The following is a 19,403-nucleotide window of genomic DNA, read 5'->3' on the forward strand; positions in this document are numbered from 1 at the left end:
TTTGCCAGTCCCTGTTGTAGAAAAACCAAATCATATTTCCAATAACCCAACAAATTTGTTGATATCTGTATAACCTCAGGAAGGAATCCTATTTTCTTGCCTTGTTATTAATAAACCAGGAAAGATTCTGTACAAAGTGTCCCATATTCTCCCTTCTTTGCCATTTTTGTCAGCAGCAGAACACTCCCTTTTTTCCAGTCTCTCAAGGTCTCATGAGTCTCTTGAAGGGATCTCTGTACATTATACTCTATTTTGGTCCTGTCAGCAAGCCCCATTCTTTTTCTTCTTGCTAACTCCAATCTCTTCTCCTAAATCTATTTCTGTCTATGCTTCCTAAAACACTGTTTCAGTCATTTTACTTCCTATCTTCAAAACCGTCCTAATTTCTACTGCCTCAGAAGTTCAAATGCACTGCCGTTTCCGAGGACTTTCTTTGCCCTATACAACAGGTCTAATTACTTCTCATAAGACCTCAACATCCACTCTTTTCCTCAGGCAAGGTGTTCTCTAGTGATTCCCTACAAAGTGCACATTCATTTTTGTACCTTTACTATCACATTTATCCCTAAACCATTCTTTTTACCTACAAAAACCCCACCATTATTTCAAGGTCCAACTCAAGGATCAATTTTTGTAAAGCCTTATAAAAGGATCTACACCACTCTACAAAGATATGCTCTCCATTTCTACATAATCTCAGGGAACTATCATATAGTTAAGTATCTTACTACTGTTTCTGGTAACCAAACTAGGCCATACACACACTTCTGTATTTGCCAGTGCCTAATACAATGCTAAAAACAAAACAGGTTTCAAATAAACAAAGTCTGAGAGATTAAAGGAAAAGTTGTTATTATAGAAGAAGAATCAAATCCAAGGTCTAGCAATTTTGCTTCTTCTGAATTCTTTTGGCCTATATCAGGTGCTGAGACTAACCATTACTCCATCTTACTCTGATCAAGCTTCCCAACACATAATATTGCAGCTGTTATTAGAGGCAAGCAATCTTCCATCTCCTTATCCTTCCCAACATTTCAGTGGCTTTGTAGTACAGTCTAAAGTCAGGGAATATGATACCTCCAGCTTTGTTGCTCTTTCTTAAGACTGTTTTGGCTACTTGAGATTTTTCATGTTTTCCATACAAATTTTAGAATTCTTTGTTCTAGTTCTATGAAAAGTGCCACTTGATAGGGTTTGCACTGAAATCTGTAGACTGCCATGAGTATGGTCTTTTTAATAGTAGTAATTCTTCCAATCCAGGAACACAGTGTATCTTTCCATCTGTGTCACCTTCAATTTATTTCATGAGTATCTTATAGTTTTCCTTTTTTTTTTTTTAATAGAATAAAACACTTTATTTCTTTAGGTCCGTTTTAGATTCACAGCAAAATTGAGAGAAAGGTACAGAGATTTCCCACTTAGCCCCTGCCACTGCCTCCCCCATTATCAAGGTTTCCCCACTGGAGCATGACATTTGCTACAACTGATGAGACTACTTGACAAATCACAACCACCCAGAGTCCATAGTTTACACTATGGTTCACTCTTGGTGTTGCACATTCTATGGGTTTGGACAAAGACACAGTGACATGTTTTACACATCATGTTATAGTATTATGGCATTATACATATATTATAGTATAATTATGATATATTATATTATCAAAGAGTAGTTTAATGCCCTAAAATTCCCACTTGCTCCACCTAATCTTCCCTCCCTCCCTTTTCAGACTGACTTCTTCAATTGGTAATATGTATTTAAAACTTCCTCCAAGTGTTTTTATGGCTCAACAGCTCACATATTTTTAACACTGAATAATATTCTTTGTCTGGATGTACCACAGTTTAATTATCCTTTCACCTGTGTGCTTAATCACTCAGTCGTGTCCGACTCTTTGCAACTCCATGAACTGTAGCCCACCAGGCTCCTCTGTACCTGGGATTCTCCAGGCAAGAATACTGGAGTGAATTGCCACTGTCTACTCCAGGGGGGTCTTATAGTTTTCTGAATACAGGTATTTTCCTCCATACATAAACACATTCCAAGGTACTTTACTCTTTTTCATGTGACTATAAATGAGATTGTTTTTTCTGACAGTTCACTGTTACTGTATAGAAAGTATAAGAGATTTCTGTATATTTATTTTGTATTCTGAAATCACTGATGAGTTTTACTGAACTCATGATGAACTCTACTGAACTCACTGATGAGCTCTAGTAGTTTTTTGATGATGTCTTTGGAACTTTCTATGTAAAACATGTCATCTGCAGACAGTGACAATTTTACTTCTTCCTTTTCAATTTGGATTCTTCTTCTTTTTTTGTCTGACTACTCTGCAATGAGGGAGACCTGGGTTCGATCTCCAGGGTTGGGAAGATCCCCTGGAGAAGGGAAAGGATTCCCACTCCAGTATTCTGGCTTGAAGAATTGCATGGACTCTACAGTCCATGGGGGCGCACAGAGTCGGACACGACAGAATGATGTTCACTTTCACTCTGGATAGAACTTCCAATACCATGTTGAATCAAAGAGGTAAGAGTGAACATCCTCATTCTGTTCCTGATCTTAGAAGAAATGTTTTCCGTTTTTCACCATTGAGTATGATGTTAGTTGTAGGCTTGTCAGATATGGCCTTTGTTATGTTGAGGTATGTACCCTCTATTCACACTTTTTGAGTTTTTTATTTTTTTTTATCACAAACGGATGCTGAATTTTGTCAAAGCCTTTTTTCATCTATTGAGATTAACATAATTTTTATTCTTCAATTTAATGTGCTGAGTCACACCGACCAATTTGCAGACGTGTGTGTGTTTAGTCACTCAGTTGTGCCTGACTCTTTGCAACCCCATGGACTGTAGCCCACCAGGCTCCTCTGTCCATGGAATTCTCCAGGCAAGAATACTGGAGTTGGTTACCATGCCCTCCTCCAGGAGATCTCCCGAACCCAGGGATCGAACCCAGGTTTCCCGCACTGCAGGTGGATTCTCTACCATCTGAGCCACCAGGGAAGCCCAAGAATACTGAAGTGGATAGCCTATCCCTTCTCCAGGGGAACTTTCTGACCCAGGAATCAACCCTGGGGTCTCCTGCATTGCAGGTGGATTCTTTACCAGCTGAGCTACCAGGGAAGCCCAGATGTCAAACCATAATCACATCCCTGGGATAAATCCCACTTGATCATAGTATATGATCCTTTATTGTTGAATTCACTTTGCTAATATTTCATTGGGAAGTTTTACATCTATGTTTATCAGTACTATTAACCCGTAATTTTCTTTTTTCATGGTGTCTTTGTCTGGTTTTAGTATCAGGGTGATGCTGGCCTTGTGTAATGAGTTTGAAGTATTTTTTTCTTCTTAATTCTATTTATTTATTATTTTTGGCTGTGCCTGGGTTTTGTTGCTATACGTGGGCTTTCTCTAGTTGCAGTGCATGGGCTTCTCATTGTGGTGGCTTCTCTTGTTGCAGAGCACAGGCTAAAGGCACCTGGGCTTCAGCAGCTGATGTATGCAGGCTTAGCTGCCCCAAGGTGTGTGAAATCTTCCCAGACCAGGGATCAAACCAGTGTCTCCTACATTGCCAGGTGGATTCTTAACCACTGGACCACCAGGGAAGTCCTGAAGTATCCCTTCCTCTACAAGATTTTAGAATAGTTTGAGGACAGGTATTAACTCTTCTGTAATGTTTAGAACATTCACCTCTGAAGCCATCTTCTCCTGGAGTTTTGTTTTTTAGGAGTTTTAAAAACAACTAACAACTTCATTACTGGTAATTGATCTGTTCCTATTTTCTATTTCTTCCTGGTTCAGTGTTGGGAGAGGTACATTTCTAGGAATTTGTCCATTTCTTCCAGGTTATCCATTTATTGGTATATAGCTGTCTGTAGTAATTTCTTATGATCTTTTGTATTTCCCTGGTGTCAGTTGTGAGCTCTCTTCATTTCTGAATTGATTTGGGCCCTCATTTTTTTCTTAATGAGTCTGGCTAAAAGACATCAAATTTTGTTTATCTTTTCAAAGAACCAGCTTGTTGAAAGTTTCAATGATCTTTTCTATTGTGTTTTTTTTTTTTAATTTCTCTTTCATTTATTCCTGCTTTGATTCCTTATGATTTCTTACCTTCTACACTTTGGGTTTAGTCTGCTAAGTTCCTTTAGGTATAGAGTTAGGTTGTTTACTTGATATTTTTCTTGTTTCCCAAGGTAGGCTTGTATTGCTATAAAACTTCCTCTTAGAAGTGCTTTTGTAGTTGGTTTTAGTGATGTGTTGGCTGGCACAAGGCAACACCATAGCAGAATATGTTCAAGGAGAAAAACAAACAGTAAGTTCAGAAAATTCATTTGAGAAATTATACTGAAAGGGGAGGAGAGAAACGAGGTGGTAGCTGAAAGAAGCATTTCTTTTTAAAAAATGGAAGAAATAACAGCATAAGTGCTGTTAAGATGGTTACAAGCAGAGGGGGAATTGATAATGCAGTAGAGAAAAGGAGAACTGCTGCAGCATTAACCTTGAGGGGACAAGAGCAGATGGGATCTCGTACAAAAGTCAAGAAGACTGTCGGCCTTTGCAGGGGAAAGCAGATATAGTTTATCCTTAGTAACAGAAGAGAAGGTGTAAATACATAAATGCAGGTAGGTCAATAGAGGTCATGGAAATTCTCTTCCAACATTCCCAATTTCCTCAGAGAAAGAGGAAGAAAGCTCATCAGTGGAGACAGAGATGGGGGAGAAGGTGCTGCAGTACAGGTTAAAAGAAAAAGTTAAGAGTATGAAATAGTAACCTCAGAGAGTGGGAGAGTGAACAGACTAAAGAAACACAGTGTGACTCAATTAAAGTGAATCAGTTGGCAGGTTTTTTCCCCCCAAACTATTAATGCAGGTAAAGATACAAAGGAGGTGGAGATGTAGGGATAATAAGGATACACGTTAGCCAAATAAGTATAATTATGAAAAAGACCAGCAGAGGAGTTGAGGGTATATGCAAAGGAATGATAATAGTGATTGACTATGGAAAGCAGGGTAAGGAGAGAAGTGAGTATATGAGAAGAGTGAAGGAGAGTGAAAAGTGGATGAGACCGATAGATTTGTTGGTCCTGGTGGAGTCTGTATATAAAGGCTAAAGATAGGGGCTTCCCTTGTAGCTCAATGGTAAAGAATTCACCTGCCAATGCAAGAAACATGGGTTTCATCCCTGATCTGGGAGGACCTCACATGCCAAGGAGCAACTAAGCCACACTCTTGAGCCTGTGTTCTAGAGGCTGGGAGCCGCAACTACTGGAGCCTGCTCGTCCTTCAGCCCCAGCTCTACAACGAGAGAGGCCACTGCAATGAGAAACCCGAGCACCACAACTAGAGTAGCCCCCGTTCTCAGCAACTGGAGAAAAGCCCACACAGCAACAAAGACCCAGCACAGCAAAAAATAAACAAATAAAATTATTAAAATGGAAAGACAGTTTCACTTGGAGAATGAGATATTTACAGCTGAAATTGTCATAGACGTTTAAGAATCACTACAGCATAGAACCAGATCCTCGTGATTCCTTCATTTAACAAGTTCAGTGTAGAGGTAAAATGAGAATCCATATTAAGACCTGAATGGCAGGTAAGAGAATTAAAGATAGATGATGAAATATAGCCTTGGAATTCCTTATTTTTCTCTGTATAATTTATCAAAAGACTAATTCCAACTTTTCTAAGGAAAACAATGATTTAGGCTAAAAAAAAAAAAAAAACCCACCAAAAAAACCCATTTGTCTGCCTGATTATCGTTCAAAGTGTATCCACAGGTTCTAAAGTCCTATACTTCTCTGCTTACAGATTTAAATGTATAAAGTAACTTAAGCTAACTGCCATTATCTTTAGTTTTATCTTTTTTTTTAGTTTTATCTCGACACCACTATTAATAATGTCTACATTTCCCAGAGAAATTGTTAGTTTAAGAAGAAAAAATGACTTTCACATTTAAACATTTCAAAACAAACCATCAGCCAAATTCATAAGCATTTATCTGCATATTTTTAAGTATCTACTTTTCAAATACACCTAAAAGACACAATTTTATATTCAATGTACTGAAGAGTTAAATATACAATTAAAATGGTACTTACCAGTAGCCTAACCAAAAAAAAGTCTTGGTTTTCATCCTGTCATGCAAAAATTATTAAAATCTAATAAATTTATTGTGTGAATGACAACAGCAGTTACTTGCTTTACCTACCTCCTTAATAGCCTCTTCATTAGGAAGAACAGAACATAAGCATGTGATATAGGCTTGCTGAAAAGATGACACATTTGAAATTTCTTTAGATTCTGCACACAGTTTTGATAAAGCTGTAGCCTGGGGGATGCAGTTAGATTTCAACAAATGTTTTATTCGCATTTGCAGAAAGAAAGGTCCTTCTTGTGCAATCAATTTATTGACTAGAAAAAAGGAAAAATAAAACAGTTTGATAACATACCACATAACATATCAAGGTTGTGAAGATGAAAGTTTGATATCTTTTGTTGTTGTTGTTTTTTTAGCAGATAAAAGGTCAGTTGACATAACTGGAAGTTTACTCTGATCTCTGTACTCATTTAACAGAGCAAAGAGCAAAATAATGTTGCTAATTATTCCCATATTACTTAGCAATTTTACTTTGAACATCAAACCATTAAAAAAAAATTTTTTTTAACTCTATTTTTTAGCCATACCAAATGGCATGTGGGATCCTAATTCCCTGACCAAGGATCAAACAAACCCGTGCCCCCCTGCATTGGAAGCATAGAGCCCCAAACACTGGACCACCAGGGAAGTCCCACAAACAGCAAACCTTTTAATAAAGCTACTACTAGCATTTCACCAAAATTTATTCTTTCACTTTCTCCTCCTTCACATCCTGATAAGGATAGTAAGGAACAGTGAAATGAACTATAAACATAAGAACAAGGAAAAATGAAGTATCCTGTGTAATATTAACAACTACCACTTAAACACTCATGAGGGACCAAGCTTCTGAGTGTTTTTACACACCTCTCATTTATTCTTCACACCACCACCAAGGCAAGTATTGTTATCCCCGGTTTAAGGTTAGGAAAATCAATACTCAGAGAAATTAGGTAACTTGCCAAGGATTCCAAAGTCAGTGGTGGTCTTTCCTCTAAACCAGGCATTTCTCAAAGTGTGTTCCACCGAGCAAAAGACCTGAGAGATAGTCCTAGAAAAAAAAAGGATTCCTTGGTCAAATCTCTGAACAGTCCTGCAATGAAGAAAACTGTTCACTCTTATTTAAACCCAATTTTACCCAAACTGATTTGACCAGAGAACCCTTTTACACATATCATTAACATGACATAAAGTCCATGTTCCTGGTTCAGTACACACTTTGGAAAATGCTGCTTGGAGCAGTACTCACATTGATTTTTACAGTGTTCTGAACAAGCCCTTGACTTATAAATAGTAAATATTCAACGAGTGTGTGGCATTGTTACACAGTATTACTTAAAGAACAGAGGTGGGAATGTACATGTTAAGATGACTTGCAAGCGAACACTTTAGGTGTTTTAGATGGTTCACCTAACACAGTGTTTCTCAAACTTGAAAATGCCTTCTGAATCACTAGGGAAATCCTATTAAAATGCAGATTCTAATTCAGTAGGTCTGGAATGGGATCTGAGACTGTGCTTTTCTAATAAGCCTCAAAGATAACATCCATGCTACTCGGTCTACAGGCCACATGTGGAACAGAAATCATTAAAATTAATGATAAACCACCAGGGTTGGGGGAACCACTGGCCCAATCTTAACTACATATGAGAATCAACTGTAGAGATTTTTTAATTTTCTCTTTTAAAAAAATAGGTAACATTATACATGCAAATAACACAAAAGTCAAAAGGCCCACAAAAAGATGTACAGTTAAAAGTTGTTTCCCTTCTACTCTGACTCCAGTCTCTTAGTCTCTTTCCTCAAGAAACAACAATCATTTTTGTTTATCCTTCCAGTACAGTTTGTTAATCCTTCTGAGTACAGAAGACCTATTTCTTTTCCTATTTAATATATCATACAGGTCATTCTACCACATCACTGTACACTGAGAGCTCAATACTTTTAACAAGTGTGTATTATTCCACTGTACAGATCAATTTTAACTAATTTAACCAATCCCCTCCTGATAAACTTGCAAGTTGTTTCCAACCTTTGGCAATTGTCAATAATGCTACAACTTACAGCCCTGTACAGAGACCATTTCACAATGCATGGTTAGAAGAAAATTATAGAAAAAATTCCTAGAAGTGAAACTGCTGCCAGATTGATATTCAGAGATTGTACCAATTTATACTCCCAGCACGCACAGGTGGAAGGGCTTGTTTCCTGCGGCACTTCAAAAAGGTCAGTATTCAGAGCTTCAACTCTGGAGACCCTGATTTAGCAGATGAAGCCTGGACCTGGGATATGTGTCTGTGTGTTCTGGCTTTAAATTCCACAGATACTCTGATACACAGTCAAGGTCAAAAGGCATGGACAGAAAATAGATCACTTGCATTTGGACTTCTTTATTTTAGTCCCACAAGCACTAAATTCCACAAAATGAACTCACAATCATATCTCAAATAGCTCCTCATTCCTTACTTCTATTTTCAGTAATGGTATTCGCTCAATTTTTTTAAAAAATGAAATTCTGGAATTACCCTTCCTTGCCAACTCCTTTCCTAAGAAAATCAACTTAGTTACCGTGTCCTAGCAATTCTTTTAAAAATTCTCTCCAACCTAATTACTTCATGTTAATTCTTGCCACATCTGTCCCCTCCATCCTAAATTGCCTGACATCAGATTATGCTCCATTGATCTACTCTATCAAGTATACGCATTTTCACAAATCTCACACCTGAAAACAGGTATGTTAGCTATACAGTCCAATCCCTTCTAAATTCCCCTAACATTTTACTTCTTTTACCACACTTATTTTTCTCTTTACATATAGTAATAAATGATCAGAGTATAAAGGCTAAGATCTTAGATTTTGGAATCAATTAACTGAGGCCAAATCATGACTCTCACACATACTAGTTGTGAGGCCCTTGGACAAATCAGACCTTCCTGAGTCTCAAGTTTCTTCAACGATGAAAAGCTTACCTGGCAGAAATGAAAGGATGATAAATGAAATACCAGAATGCAAGGAAGACACTGAACACAGGGGCCAGGCAGAGTGAACGCTCAATAGCACTGCTATTATTTGCTCTGATATCGACCTGATTATACAATCAGCGATTTGAGGACAAATACCATGCCTTGTTAACTTTTGGGTAAAACCATGTATTTAGAAACAAAATGGTTATCACTTTTAATCAATTAAAAACTTTTAAATATTTCCTCACCTGGGTTCAAATTCTGTCTCCACAATTTTAACTATATGGCCTTGCCCATGTGTAATCTCTCGCCTGTTGAATGGATTAAATGAGACGGAAAGAACTAATACAGTGCCCATCACATAACAGGCACGCTATAAATTACAGCTATTATTTCTATGAGGTAAAACTACTTTACTCAATAGCTTACAGTCACAGTTAAACCACTGTATCAATTTTTAACACAGAAATCAAAGCTGCATTTTAAAAACACTTTGTTATGTTAAAATCAATCCTTACTTAACTGTATTTTTAAAAAGGAATCCATCCATACACTTCAATATTTAAAATGACACAATAAAGTGTACACTAAGGGAAATCAGTCCTGAATATTCATTAGAAGGACTGATGCTGAAGCTGAAACTCCAATACTTTGGCCACCTGATGCCACCTTCATTTGAAAAGACCCTCATGCTGGGAAAGACTGAGGGCAGGAGGAGAAGGGGATGACAGAGGATGAGATGGTTGGATGGCATCACCAACTCAATGGACATGGGTTTGGGTGGACTCCGGGAATTGGTGATGGACAGGGAGGCCTGGTGTGCTACGGTTCATGGGGTCACAAAGAGTCGAACACGACTGAGCGACTGAACTGAACTGAAAAAGAAACTGAATACTATTAATTCCAGAGGTAGGAGGGTGAAATATTTGATTAGTTACATCAGGAAAAATAAACGAGGGACATTTAATGCAATTCCATTTCTTCCCTCTGGAGCTTGAACCTGTCTACAAAGGTCATGCACTCTTCACTCCTGGATCCTTATCTGGGAATCTGCTAATTCTAGGATCCTTTTGCAATTATGTGGAGTTGTCCTCTAACACTTAAAAAAAAAAAAAAAACTTCCCAGGTGGCACTAGTGGTAAAGATCCCTCCTGCCAATGCAATTTTTAATAACGATAAAGGCAATCACTGAGCGTCCACCTGCCTATATTTACAAAAGGATGCCATTTATCAAGAACCTCAACGTAAAACATATATACAAATCTATTTCTATTTAACAGGTCTTTTTTTTTTCTTGTCAGTATAACTGATAAGCAGTAGAATTATCAGAGGTAAGGGACCAAGAGAAAATCTAAGCACTCTTATTATCAATGATCACACTATAAAGAAAAACGCAAATAACATGTATACAATAGGTTATCAAACTTGGGGAATGAATAAGTTAACTGAAATATTTTAAGATGTGTCTCCATGCTTCAGTTGTGCCCATTTCTTTGCGACCTTAAGGACTGTAGCCCACCAGGCTCCCGTGACTATGGGATTCTCCAGCCAAGAACACTGGAGTTGGTTGCCCCGCCCTCCCTCCAGGGGAGCTCCCTGACCCAGGGTCAAATCCGTGTGTCTTAGTCTCCCGCTGGCGGGTTCTTTCTCATCAGTGCCACCTGGGAGGCCCATATTTTAAGATATCAACATACAAAAGGCCTGAGACTTGAACTAAAGATATATCAAAAGTGTAAATAAAAAACTGTTTTGAAACTCATTCTTATTCCAGAAACATACTTAAGAAAGATGTGATCCTTGTTAATTTTCTACTAACTTAAAGCAAACAAAATCATAATTGTTGGACATGTAAAATGAGATATTTTGTGCGTCTAAATGCAAACACATCAACCCAAATCCGTAAATCTGTTGGTCTTCAACTGACAATTCTTAAATAAAAATTTTCTTCTTTGTACATCTCTATAAAATGCTAAATTCCAACGTTTCATAAATCTAAAATAAAAAGTAATTTTCTGCCATAGTCCTCAGCTCTAGTAACCTAAACAAAATATAAGCAAAGCTCTACTATATACGCAGGACTAGAAGCAGATTATTAATTTCTATCACAGGAGCTCTATATAAACATTGTTATTCAAAGCAATATTTAAAAACAAGGACAAAGGGATACTTTTAAAATTCTATGTTAAAATTCAAGAATCTTTAAACAAAACATTAAGTGCTAATGGCTAGTTTTTATTATTCAAAGGAGACCAGAATGACTGGTTATTTCACACAGGTGAAATTCACAAAATTTTAACCCATAATTTAATTATCTTAGAACTAAATCCTCCTTCAGTAGTCAGTACAGTTTTAAGCTTACCTTCTTCTGTTTCTACTGGCTGTTGAGACAGTATTTTAAGAAGAACAGGATTTTTCCACACCCCTTCCTTGGTAACATGAACCAGTATTTGTAGGTTATTATTCCCAAATTCCAATAATGCATCATGTGACTCCTAAAAAAAAAAAAAGCATTCCAGAAAACAGGCAATATCTGAAAGTCTATGAAAAGCCCTGTTATCTTGGATTTCCTAAAAATAAATAAGCAGGGGGGAAAAAATAGCTATCCTCAAAGTTTTATGAAATTCTGTTGCTACTTTTAAATAATGAAACTAGGGCATTTTCTCTAAGTTAAAGAGTACCTTTAAAATGTTTTCCTGAATTCCCCTAAGTAAAATTATCACCACAATTCAATTTACATCCTTGAATTACTAAATTATTTTAAGGTCACTGGCACAGCTTTCTTTTAAAATATTCTGCAGTATTCACATAGGCAACCTATTCCTTCTAACATAAGCATGACAACGATATCTATTCTTATGTATCTTTTTAATTGTTTAAACTCTTCTATCAGAAGACTTTTTACATGACAGATGGCTCCATGGACTTCCAATGCAGGGGCCACAGGTTCAATCCTTGGTTGGGAAACCAAGATTCCACAAGCTGAGCAGCATGACCAAATAAACAAATAAAGACAAAAAATTTTTTAAATAACATCAAATAGAGTCTTCAAAAACTATGGTGGAATTTTAAAAATAATTTCTTGTTTAAGGTAACACTATCCGAAGTCCACATCTTGAAATCTACAATATAGAAATACAAGTGCAAGATGTTCACTATAGCATTATTTACAATAAACAGCAAAGAGATCTGGCCAAATAATTTATGGTACAGCCACATAACAGAATCCCAGGCAGTGATCAAGGAAGATCTACATATGCAATCCTAGACATATGTCCACGATAAAATCATTAAGTTAAAAAGGTTGCAAAACATAGGATCTCATTTTTATTTAAAACTCCATTTCAGAATGTATTTTTATATACATAAAGAAAAGGTCTGGAAGGGTTACACAAGCTGTAAATAGTGGTTGAGAATGCTCTCTGTGGCCTGCCTGGTAAAACTATTCTCTTACCAAAGGTATCATCAAAACAGTCTGATGTCTTATCCATTTTTACCTAAAGTAAGAAAACTTCAATTTTTCATGCTTTGTATTTCGACAGGGATTGTGTCTTATATTTATCTGTACCCCTACTGTATTTATTTTATTGAACACATATTCAGAAATGTGAATGTATATATCCTGAACTGTCTGATAAATATTTTAACAAAGTTGTACAGGTAGGGAGGAAGACAAATATTTAGGCATACAATCTAAAAAAAAAAAGTGAAGAGATACTAAGAAAGTATCACTCTGCAAAGGGATACTAATAAAAAATAATAGTAACAACCCTAATAAGGATAAGTTCATTTGCCCTTCTAGAATGTCTTATGCCAGGGCAAAACTACTGGCAGACCCCAAAAGAGAGAATGACAAAATCAGTATGCTCTGCATGAGAGATGATTTTAACAACTATATGAATACGTGAAGAGTTAGGACATTACAGGGATTAGAACATGCCAAGGACATGACAAAGAATTCTTCTTAAACAGAAAATCTAAAGAGTAACAATTATCCAGGAGCTGGCGATGGACAGGGAGGCCCGGCGTGCTGCGGTCCACAGGGTCGCAAACAGTCAGACATGACTGAACTGAACTGAACATTATATCATTTCGTTTTGGATTAAATAGTCAAGAAGAAATTAATTTTCAAATAATGAGGTATGTCTGTTAACATGCAAACCTTGACTTATGCCTGCATGAAACAGGTCCAGGCTACTATGGAGTTTGTGTCCTTGAGGAAACAGTTAAACAAAGCAAGTTCTAGGTATAAATCTAGGTGTTAACTTTAGGCAAGTTAATTCACCTCTCTATGCCTGCCTCCCTATTTATAAATTGTGGTTCAAATGATCTCTGTGTTATATAAGGTTTGCAATTTGATTAAAAGATACAAAATGTAAAAATAATGTAGAGTACTGTTTGCCACATAGTTAATGATAATAACTGAATGATAGCTTTTTTACTTATTATGTCTGTTTTCTTTAAATATCTCTATTGCTAACAGGCAAATTTGTTTTCTATCGCTGGCAGTACACTTGCTTTTTTTCTCCTACCTTACTCTCCTCTCCCCAACTTGCTATTTTCTGATCTGCTCATCTAAGAATGCTTATTATCAAGCCAACAGATGAACTAATAGCTCTCCTGTAAGTAAAATGCATGAACAGAATCTCTGATGGCTACTTTTAATTGTTAGCATTATAAGTCCCTGAAATTTTAGGGGAAATTACTAGATCAATGTACTATGAATGAACCAAATAGTGTTACATAATAAACATATACAATCTTATATTTTAATAGATTTATTCTAAAATTTTTTTTCTGAGGAATGAAAAATTTTTTGTTGACTTCTAAGCTATGTAAAGACTAACAAAATCAAATGAAAGGAAAAAACCCAATAATTTTTAGGATACTCTCTTCATCTGGAAGGCCTCTTTCTCATTCCATGAACTTAACACAATATAGAATGAACTTGTTTTTGTTCTAAGTTTCCAATTTCAGTTTGCTGGGAGAAATTAACTAGGTGTCTTGGATATCCAATCAGAGAACTTTTTTGAGGACAAATCAACCCACCTGTAAAGACTGAAGGAAGAGTACCCAGGCTTCACATGGCAGTTCACTTTCAGACACTGAAAGCAGTAATTCAAAACAACTCCTAGAATATGAAAAACTAAGTCAGTATATAACACTGGTTATAGTCATAATCAAGTACAGTATGACAGTGACACAATATACATTTTAGATTTGGACTATTTCAAATTTTTCAAATTCTTTACTCTTCAAAATTTTATTCAACATTGTTATATTAACTTTTCAACTTTAAAAAAAATAAAAAAGTAAAACTATGAAGCTTTAGAGAAGGAATAACAGGATTATAAAACAAGGAATGTATGTGTTCCAAAAAAAAAAAGTATGATGTTACAGGTGTGGGATTTTGGAAAATAGGAAAGAAAACAGTTAAGACTACAGAAAAGCAAAATCGATCACCTAGACTAAAATTTATCCTACCAACAATCTGTAAACTGAATCAAAGTGATTCCAGAACTAAAAACTAACAGTTGTTATATTTTTTCACTCTGCAAATAAAATACATTAAAGGTGTAATTTTGTCTGCTATTAGGCAGGCAAGTATTAAAATATCAGCTAAATCATTATGGGCTCTTAGGGTGGTAATTTTATACTGTGCCCTGATACTTTCTGCTAGTAAAATTCGAATAATACAACTGAGTTGCAGAATTTCACAATAATTCCCTCAAAGACCACTACACCTTCCAGATACTCTGTCACTTCAGTTGATCTATACCTAAGGACAAAAAGAAAACATATCAACCTAAGCCTGAGTAGAGAGAGAGACTCTAAGGGCAATTAAATATTAACTGCAGCTGCTTGATTGCAGTTTCACTTACACTTGTCTCCTGAAAATGGGAATATAAAGGGGTCAGAGCAAAAGAAATTTCATTCAAAGGTATGACCCTTTAAACAATGTGATGCCATAGTAAAGAGAAGTCCGACAAACATTACAACCGAAAATACTCAATTTTAACAGTGATTTAAGTTCTTAAACTTACAGTACTAATCTGCCAAGCACTAAGAGGACATCTTCACACTCAGTAGTTAAATACGGGCGAGCACTGGCAAAGCTTTGGATGGCAAGTCGATATACCTCCAGAAGATACACAATATGTTCTGATGCATTCTTGTTGCTTGCATACTGCAACAAGGTCTAAAAAATAAAGTTTTAATTATTTTAAAAATAAAGACAATGAAACAAATAAGACTATCTTTGTTCTCAAATGCACTACCCCATCCCTTTTTTCTAACAGATGCATTTTCTGCTAACATGTGCATTTTCTAACATGTGCATTTTCTAACAAATGCACCTTTTATTTGGCTCTAGTTTGTTGGGAGAATTCTATTTTCATCACTTAATGAATTGTTTCTGCTGAATTAAAGAAAAGGCAGAACTGATCTATTGACATGAGAATAAATCTATGAATAGAGCCATAAAATGCTGATAGTTGTTCTCAATAGAGGTCTGGAGTTATCATCTCTGAAATTTAGTAATTAGCTTCATTAATAACAACACTAAATTGAGCACCAACCATGCACCAATACACTGGTTAAACAAGACTATGATTCCTGCCTTATACAAAATACATTGCTTTGTGTGGCCTTTAGCTCTTTTTTCCCCACACACACAGAACTGATTAGGCTTAATTTACACTTATCAATTTATAAAAGGTTATGGCTATATTTAATGAAGTTATTTCAAAAACTAACATATATGCCAGATGCTCCAAAATCACTGCGGACAGTGACAGTAGCCACGAAATTAAAAGACGCTTGCTCCTCAAAAGAAGAGCTATGACAAACTTAGACAGCATATTAAAAAGTAGAGACATCACTTTGCCTACAAAGGTCCTATAGTCAAAGTTATGGTTTTTCCAAGAGTCATGTAGGGATATGAGAGCTGGACCACAAAGAAGCCTGAATGTCAAAGAAATGATGCTTTCAAACTGTGGTGCTGGAGAAGGCCCTTGAGAGTCCTCTGGACAGTAAGGAAGTTAAACCAGTCAATCCTAAAGGAAATCAACCCTGAAAAGTCACTGGGAGGACTGATGCTGAAGCTGAAGCTCCAGTACTTTGGCCCCCTGATGCAAAGGGCCAACTCATTGGAAAAGACCCTGATGCTGGGAAAGACTGAGGGCAGGAGAAGCAGGGGGTGACAGAGGATGACATGGCTAGTTGGTATCACTGACTCAATGGACAGGAGTTTGAGCAAACTCTGGGAGATAGTGAAAAGACAGGGAAGCCTGGCGTGCTGCAGGTCTTGGGGTCGCAAAGAGTCAGACACAACTTGGCGACTGAACAACAGCAATGCCAGATGCCAGTTTATTTGTTTACAAAGGGGACAGTCATATTACCACCTAGAGACCTCATTCCCCATATTCTGATATAATAGGTTTTCTGGTGAGTTAAAAATCTAAAACAAAAGAAAACCAGAACCACAATAAGGCCTGAAAAATTACATGTTCAAATCACAATGGAAAGCTGGCTTCTGTTCTCTTTGGACAGTGTGGAAAATAGGCTAAGTTCTTGTTTGGAGTCTCTCTAGGTTCCACAAAGTTGCTCTCCCTTCTAGTAATATACTTCTTTCCTCTAACAACTGAATAAGTTTTTCTTATGCTTAATTGATACATGTTTAATTAACAGGTTAAGACTTGAATTATGCAAGTTTCCCACCACCTAGAACACACATTCTGACTGGTTAGGTAGGCAGTTAAGGCTACTTCAGTAATAATCTCTTCAAGGATTCCTAACTTCCTATATTCTGATCTTTCTGCCTAGCAAACTACAAATAGCTTGGTGGTATTGCAGGATTCCATTGATTTTCTATAGTTTTTTTCTGTAGTTTTCACAATAACAGTCCTTGTATCAGTTCTGATAATTAAGAACTGTCTTGATTATTTAAAAAAAAAACTTAACAGGGAAATTAATGATAAACCATTATATCATATACTTTAATAAAAGCTCACTTAACTTACACACTGAATTATCTGATCATTATATACTTGAATGATCAAGATACTTAAGCTATTAAGTTGGTAAGAAAAGTAATTGCGGTTTCGCACTATCAATTTTAAGTCATTATAACTAGACTCAAACACATCTTCATTAATCAAAACAGGAACCATTACAATCAATGCATTTTTGCCAACAAGAAGTAAGTTTGTTTATTCCTGTAGCATAAAAATCTGTGCCTGCCCCAAACCCCTTCGATCCCTGCAGAGAAAAAAAAAAAAAAAAATCTGTGCCTGGAGCAATCCCACTGCTGGGCATACACACCAAGGAAACCAGATCTGGAAGAGACACGTGCACCCCAATGTTCATCACAGCACTGTTTATAATAGCCAGGACATGGAAGCAACCTAGATGCCCATCAGCAGACGAATGGATAAGAAAGCTGTGGTACATATACACAATGGAATATTACTCAGCCATTAAAAAGAATTCGTTTGAATCAGTTCTAATGAGATGGATGAAACTGGAGCCCATTATACAGAGTGAAGTAAGCCAGAAAGATAAAGACCAATCCAGTATACTAACGCATATATATGGAATTTTAAAAGATGGTAACGATAACCCTATATGCAAAACAGAAAAAGAGACACAGATGTACAGAACAGACTTTTGGACTCTGTGGGAGAGTGGGAGAAGGCAAGGGTGGGATGTTCTGAGAGAATAGCATTGAAACATGTATACTATCAAGGGTGAAACAGATCACCAGTCCAGGTTAGATGCATGAGACAAGTGCTCGGGGCTGGTGCACTGGGAAGACCCAGAGGGATGGGATGGGGAGGGAGGTGGGAGGGGGGTTCAGGATGGGGAACACATGTAAATCCATGGCTGATTCATGTCAATGTATGGCAAAAACCACTACAATATTGTAAAGCAATTAGTCTCCAACTAATAAAAATAAATGGAAAAAAAAAAATCTGTGCCTCGGGATTCAACAAACTCTTAGAACTTTCTGCCTCCTGCTGCTTGTGGAAGCATTTTCCCTGCAAAAAGTTGCTGAGATGCTGAACAAGTGGTAGTCAGTTGGCAAGAGGTCAGGTGGAGGAGGCAAAACTTCACAGACCAATTCGTTCAACTTTTGAAGCGTTTGTTGTGCGACATGTGGTCGAGCACTGTCGTGGAGAAGAATTGGGCCCATTCTGTTGACCAATGCTGGCTTCAGGCATTGCAGTTTTGGGTGAATCTCCTCGATTTGCTGAGCACACTTCCCAGATATAATGGTTGTGCCGGGATTCAGAAGATGTAGTGGATCAGGCCATCAGAGACCATGACCTTTTTTTGGTGCAAGTCTGGCTTTGGGAAGTGCTTTGGAGCTTCTTCTCGGTCCAACCACTGAGCTGGTCATCACCAGCTATAATGTAAAATCCACCTTTTGTTGCACATCACGGTCCAATCAAGAAATGGCTCATTGGGGACTTCCCTGGTGGCCCAGCGGCTAAGACCCCATGCTCTCAATGCAGGGGGTCTGGGTTCAAGCCATGGTCAGGGGGCTTGAATGCACATGCCACATCAAAGATCCCATGTTCCGCAACTAAGACCAGGCACAGCCAAATAAACAAATGAAATAAAATTTTTTTTTAAAAAAGAAACATTCACTGTTGTTGTGCAGAATAATAGAAGACAACACTTCAAAAAGACGATTTTTTTTTTGCAGTCAAACACCCACTAACTGAGCTTTTCCCAATTTGCTTCAAATGCCAAACAACTGTAGAATGGTAGGAGTTGAGTTCTTCAGCAACTTCTCATGTAATTGTAAGAGGATCGGCTTTGATGATCCTCTCAATTGGACACTGTCAACTTCAAAAGATAGTAAAGTACAGGGAAGCCAGGCATGGTGCAGTCCATGGGGTTGCAAAAGAGTCAGGCACGACTGAGCAACTGAACAACAACTTCTGATGGTCGGCCACTATACTCCTCATCTTCAAGGCTCTTGTCTCCTCTGCAAGACTTCTTGAACCACCACTGCACTATGCGTACATGAGGGGTTCCTGGGCCAAATGCATTGTTGATGTTGAGTTGTCTCTGCTGATTTACGACCCATTTTGAACTCGAACAAGAAAATCGCTCTAATTTGCTTTTTGTCTAACATCATTTCCATAGCCTAAAATAAATATAAAATATACAGCAAGCAATAAGTCATTAGCAAAAGCCATAAAGTGAGAAAAGTGCGTGAAAATGATGTATAACATAACGACATTAATTTAAGAATATATTCCAATATCAAACAGCAAAGTTCAACAATG

At 37.1% G+C, this 19,403-nt stretch overlaps 1 protein-coding gene across 2 annotated transcripts in view; it reads right to left on the reverse strand.

Moving 5' to 3' along the window:
* RLF (RLF zinc finger) overlaps window positions 1-19,403 on the reverse strand; it is a 77,841-nt gene that overhangs the window by 31,695 nt on the left and 26,743 nt on the right. Inside the window, exons 2-5 of one of the 2 annotated variants that reach the window (XM_061122280.1) lie at window positions 15,150-15,304; window positions 14,155-14,236; window positions 11,468-11,600; window positions 6,217-6,419 (exon numbers count right to left, since the gene is read on the reverse strand). In XM_061122280.1, coding sequence (XP_060978263.1) covers window positions 6,217-6,419; window positions 11,468-11,600; window positions 14,155-14,236; window positions 15,150-15,304 — 573 coding nt within the window. Of the gene's footprint in view, window positions 1-6,216; window positions 6,420-9,356; window positions 9,420-11,467; window positions 11,601-14,154; window positions 14,237-15,149; window positions 15,305-19,403 lie in introns of those variants that run through there. The other variant, XM_061122281.1, reaches the window with a different exon arrangement.

Source organism: Dama dama, chromosome 20, assembly GCF_033118175.1.
Source record: "Dama dama isolate Ldn47 chromosome 20, ASM3311817v1, whole genome shotgun sequence".
Lineage (NCBI taxonomy): Eukaryota > Metazoa > Chordata > Mammalia > Artiodactyla > Cervidae > Dama > Dama dama.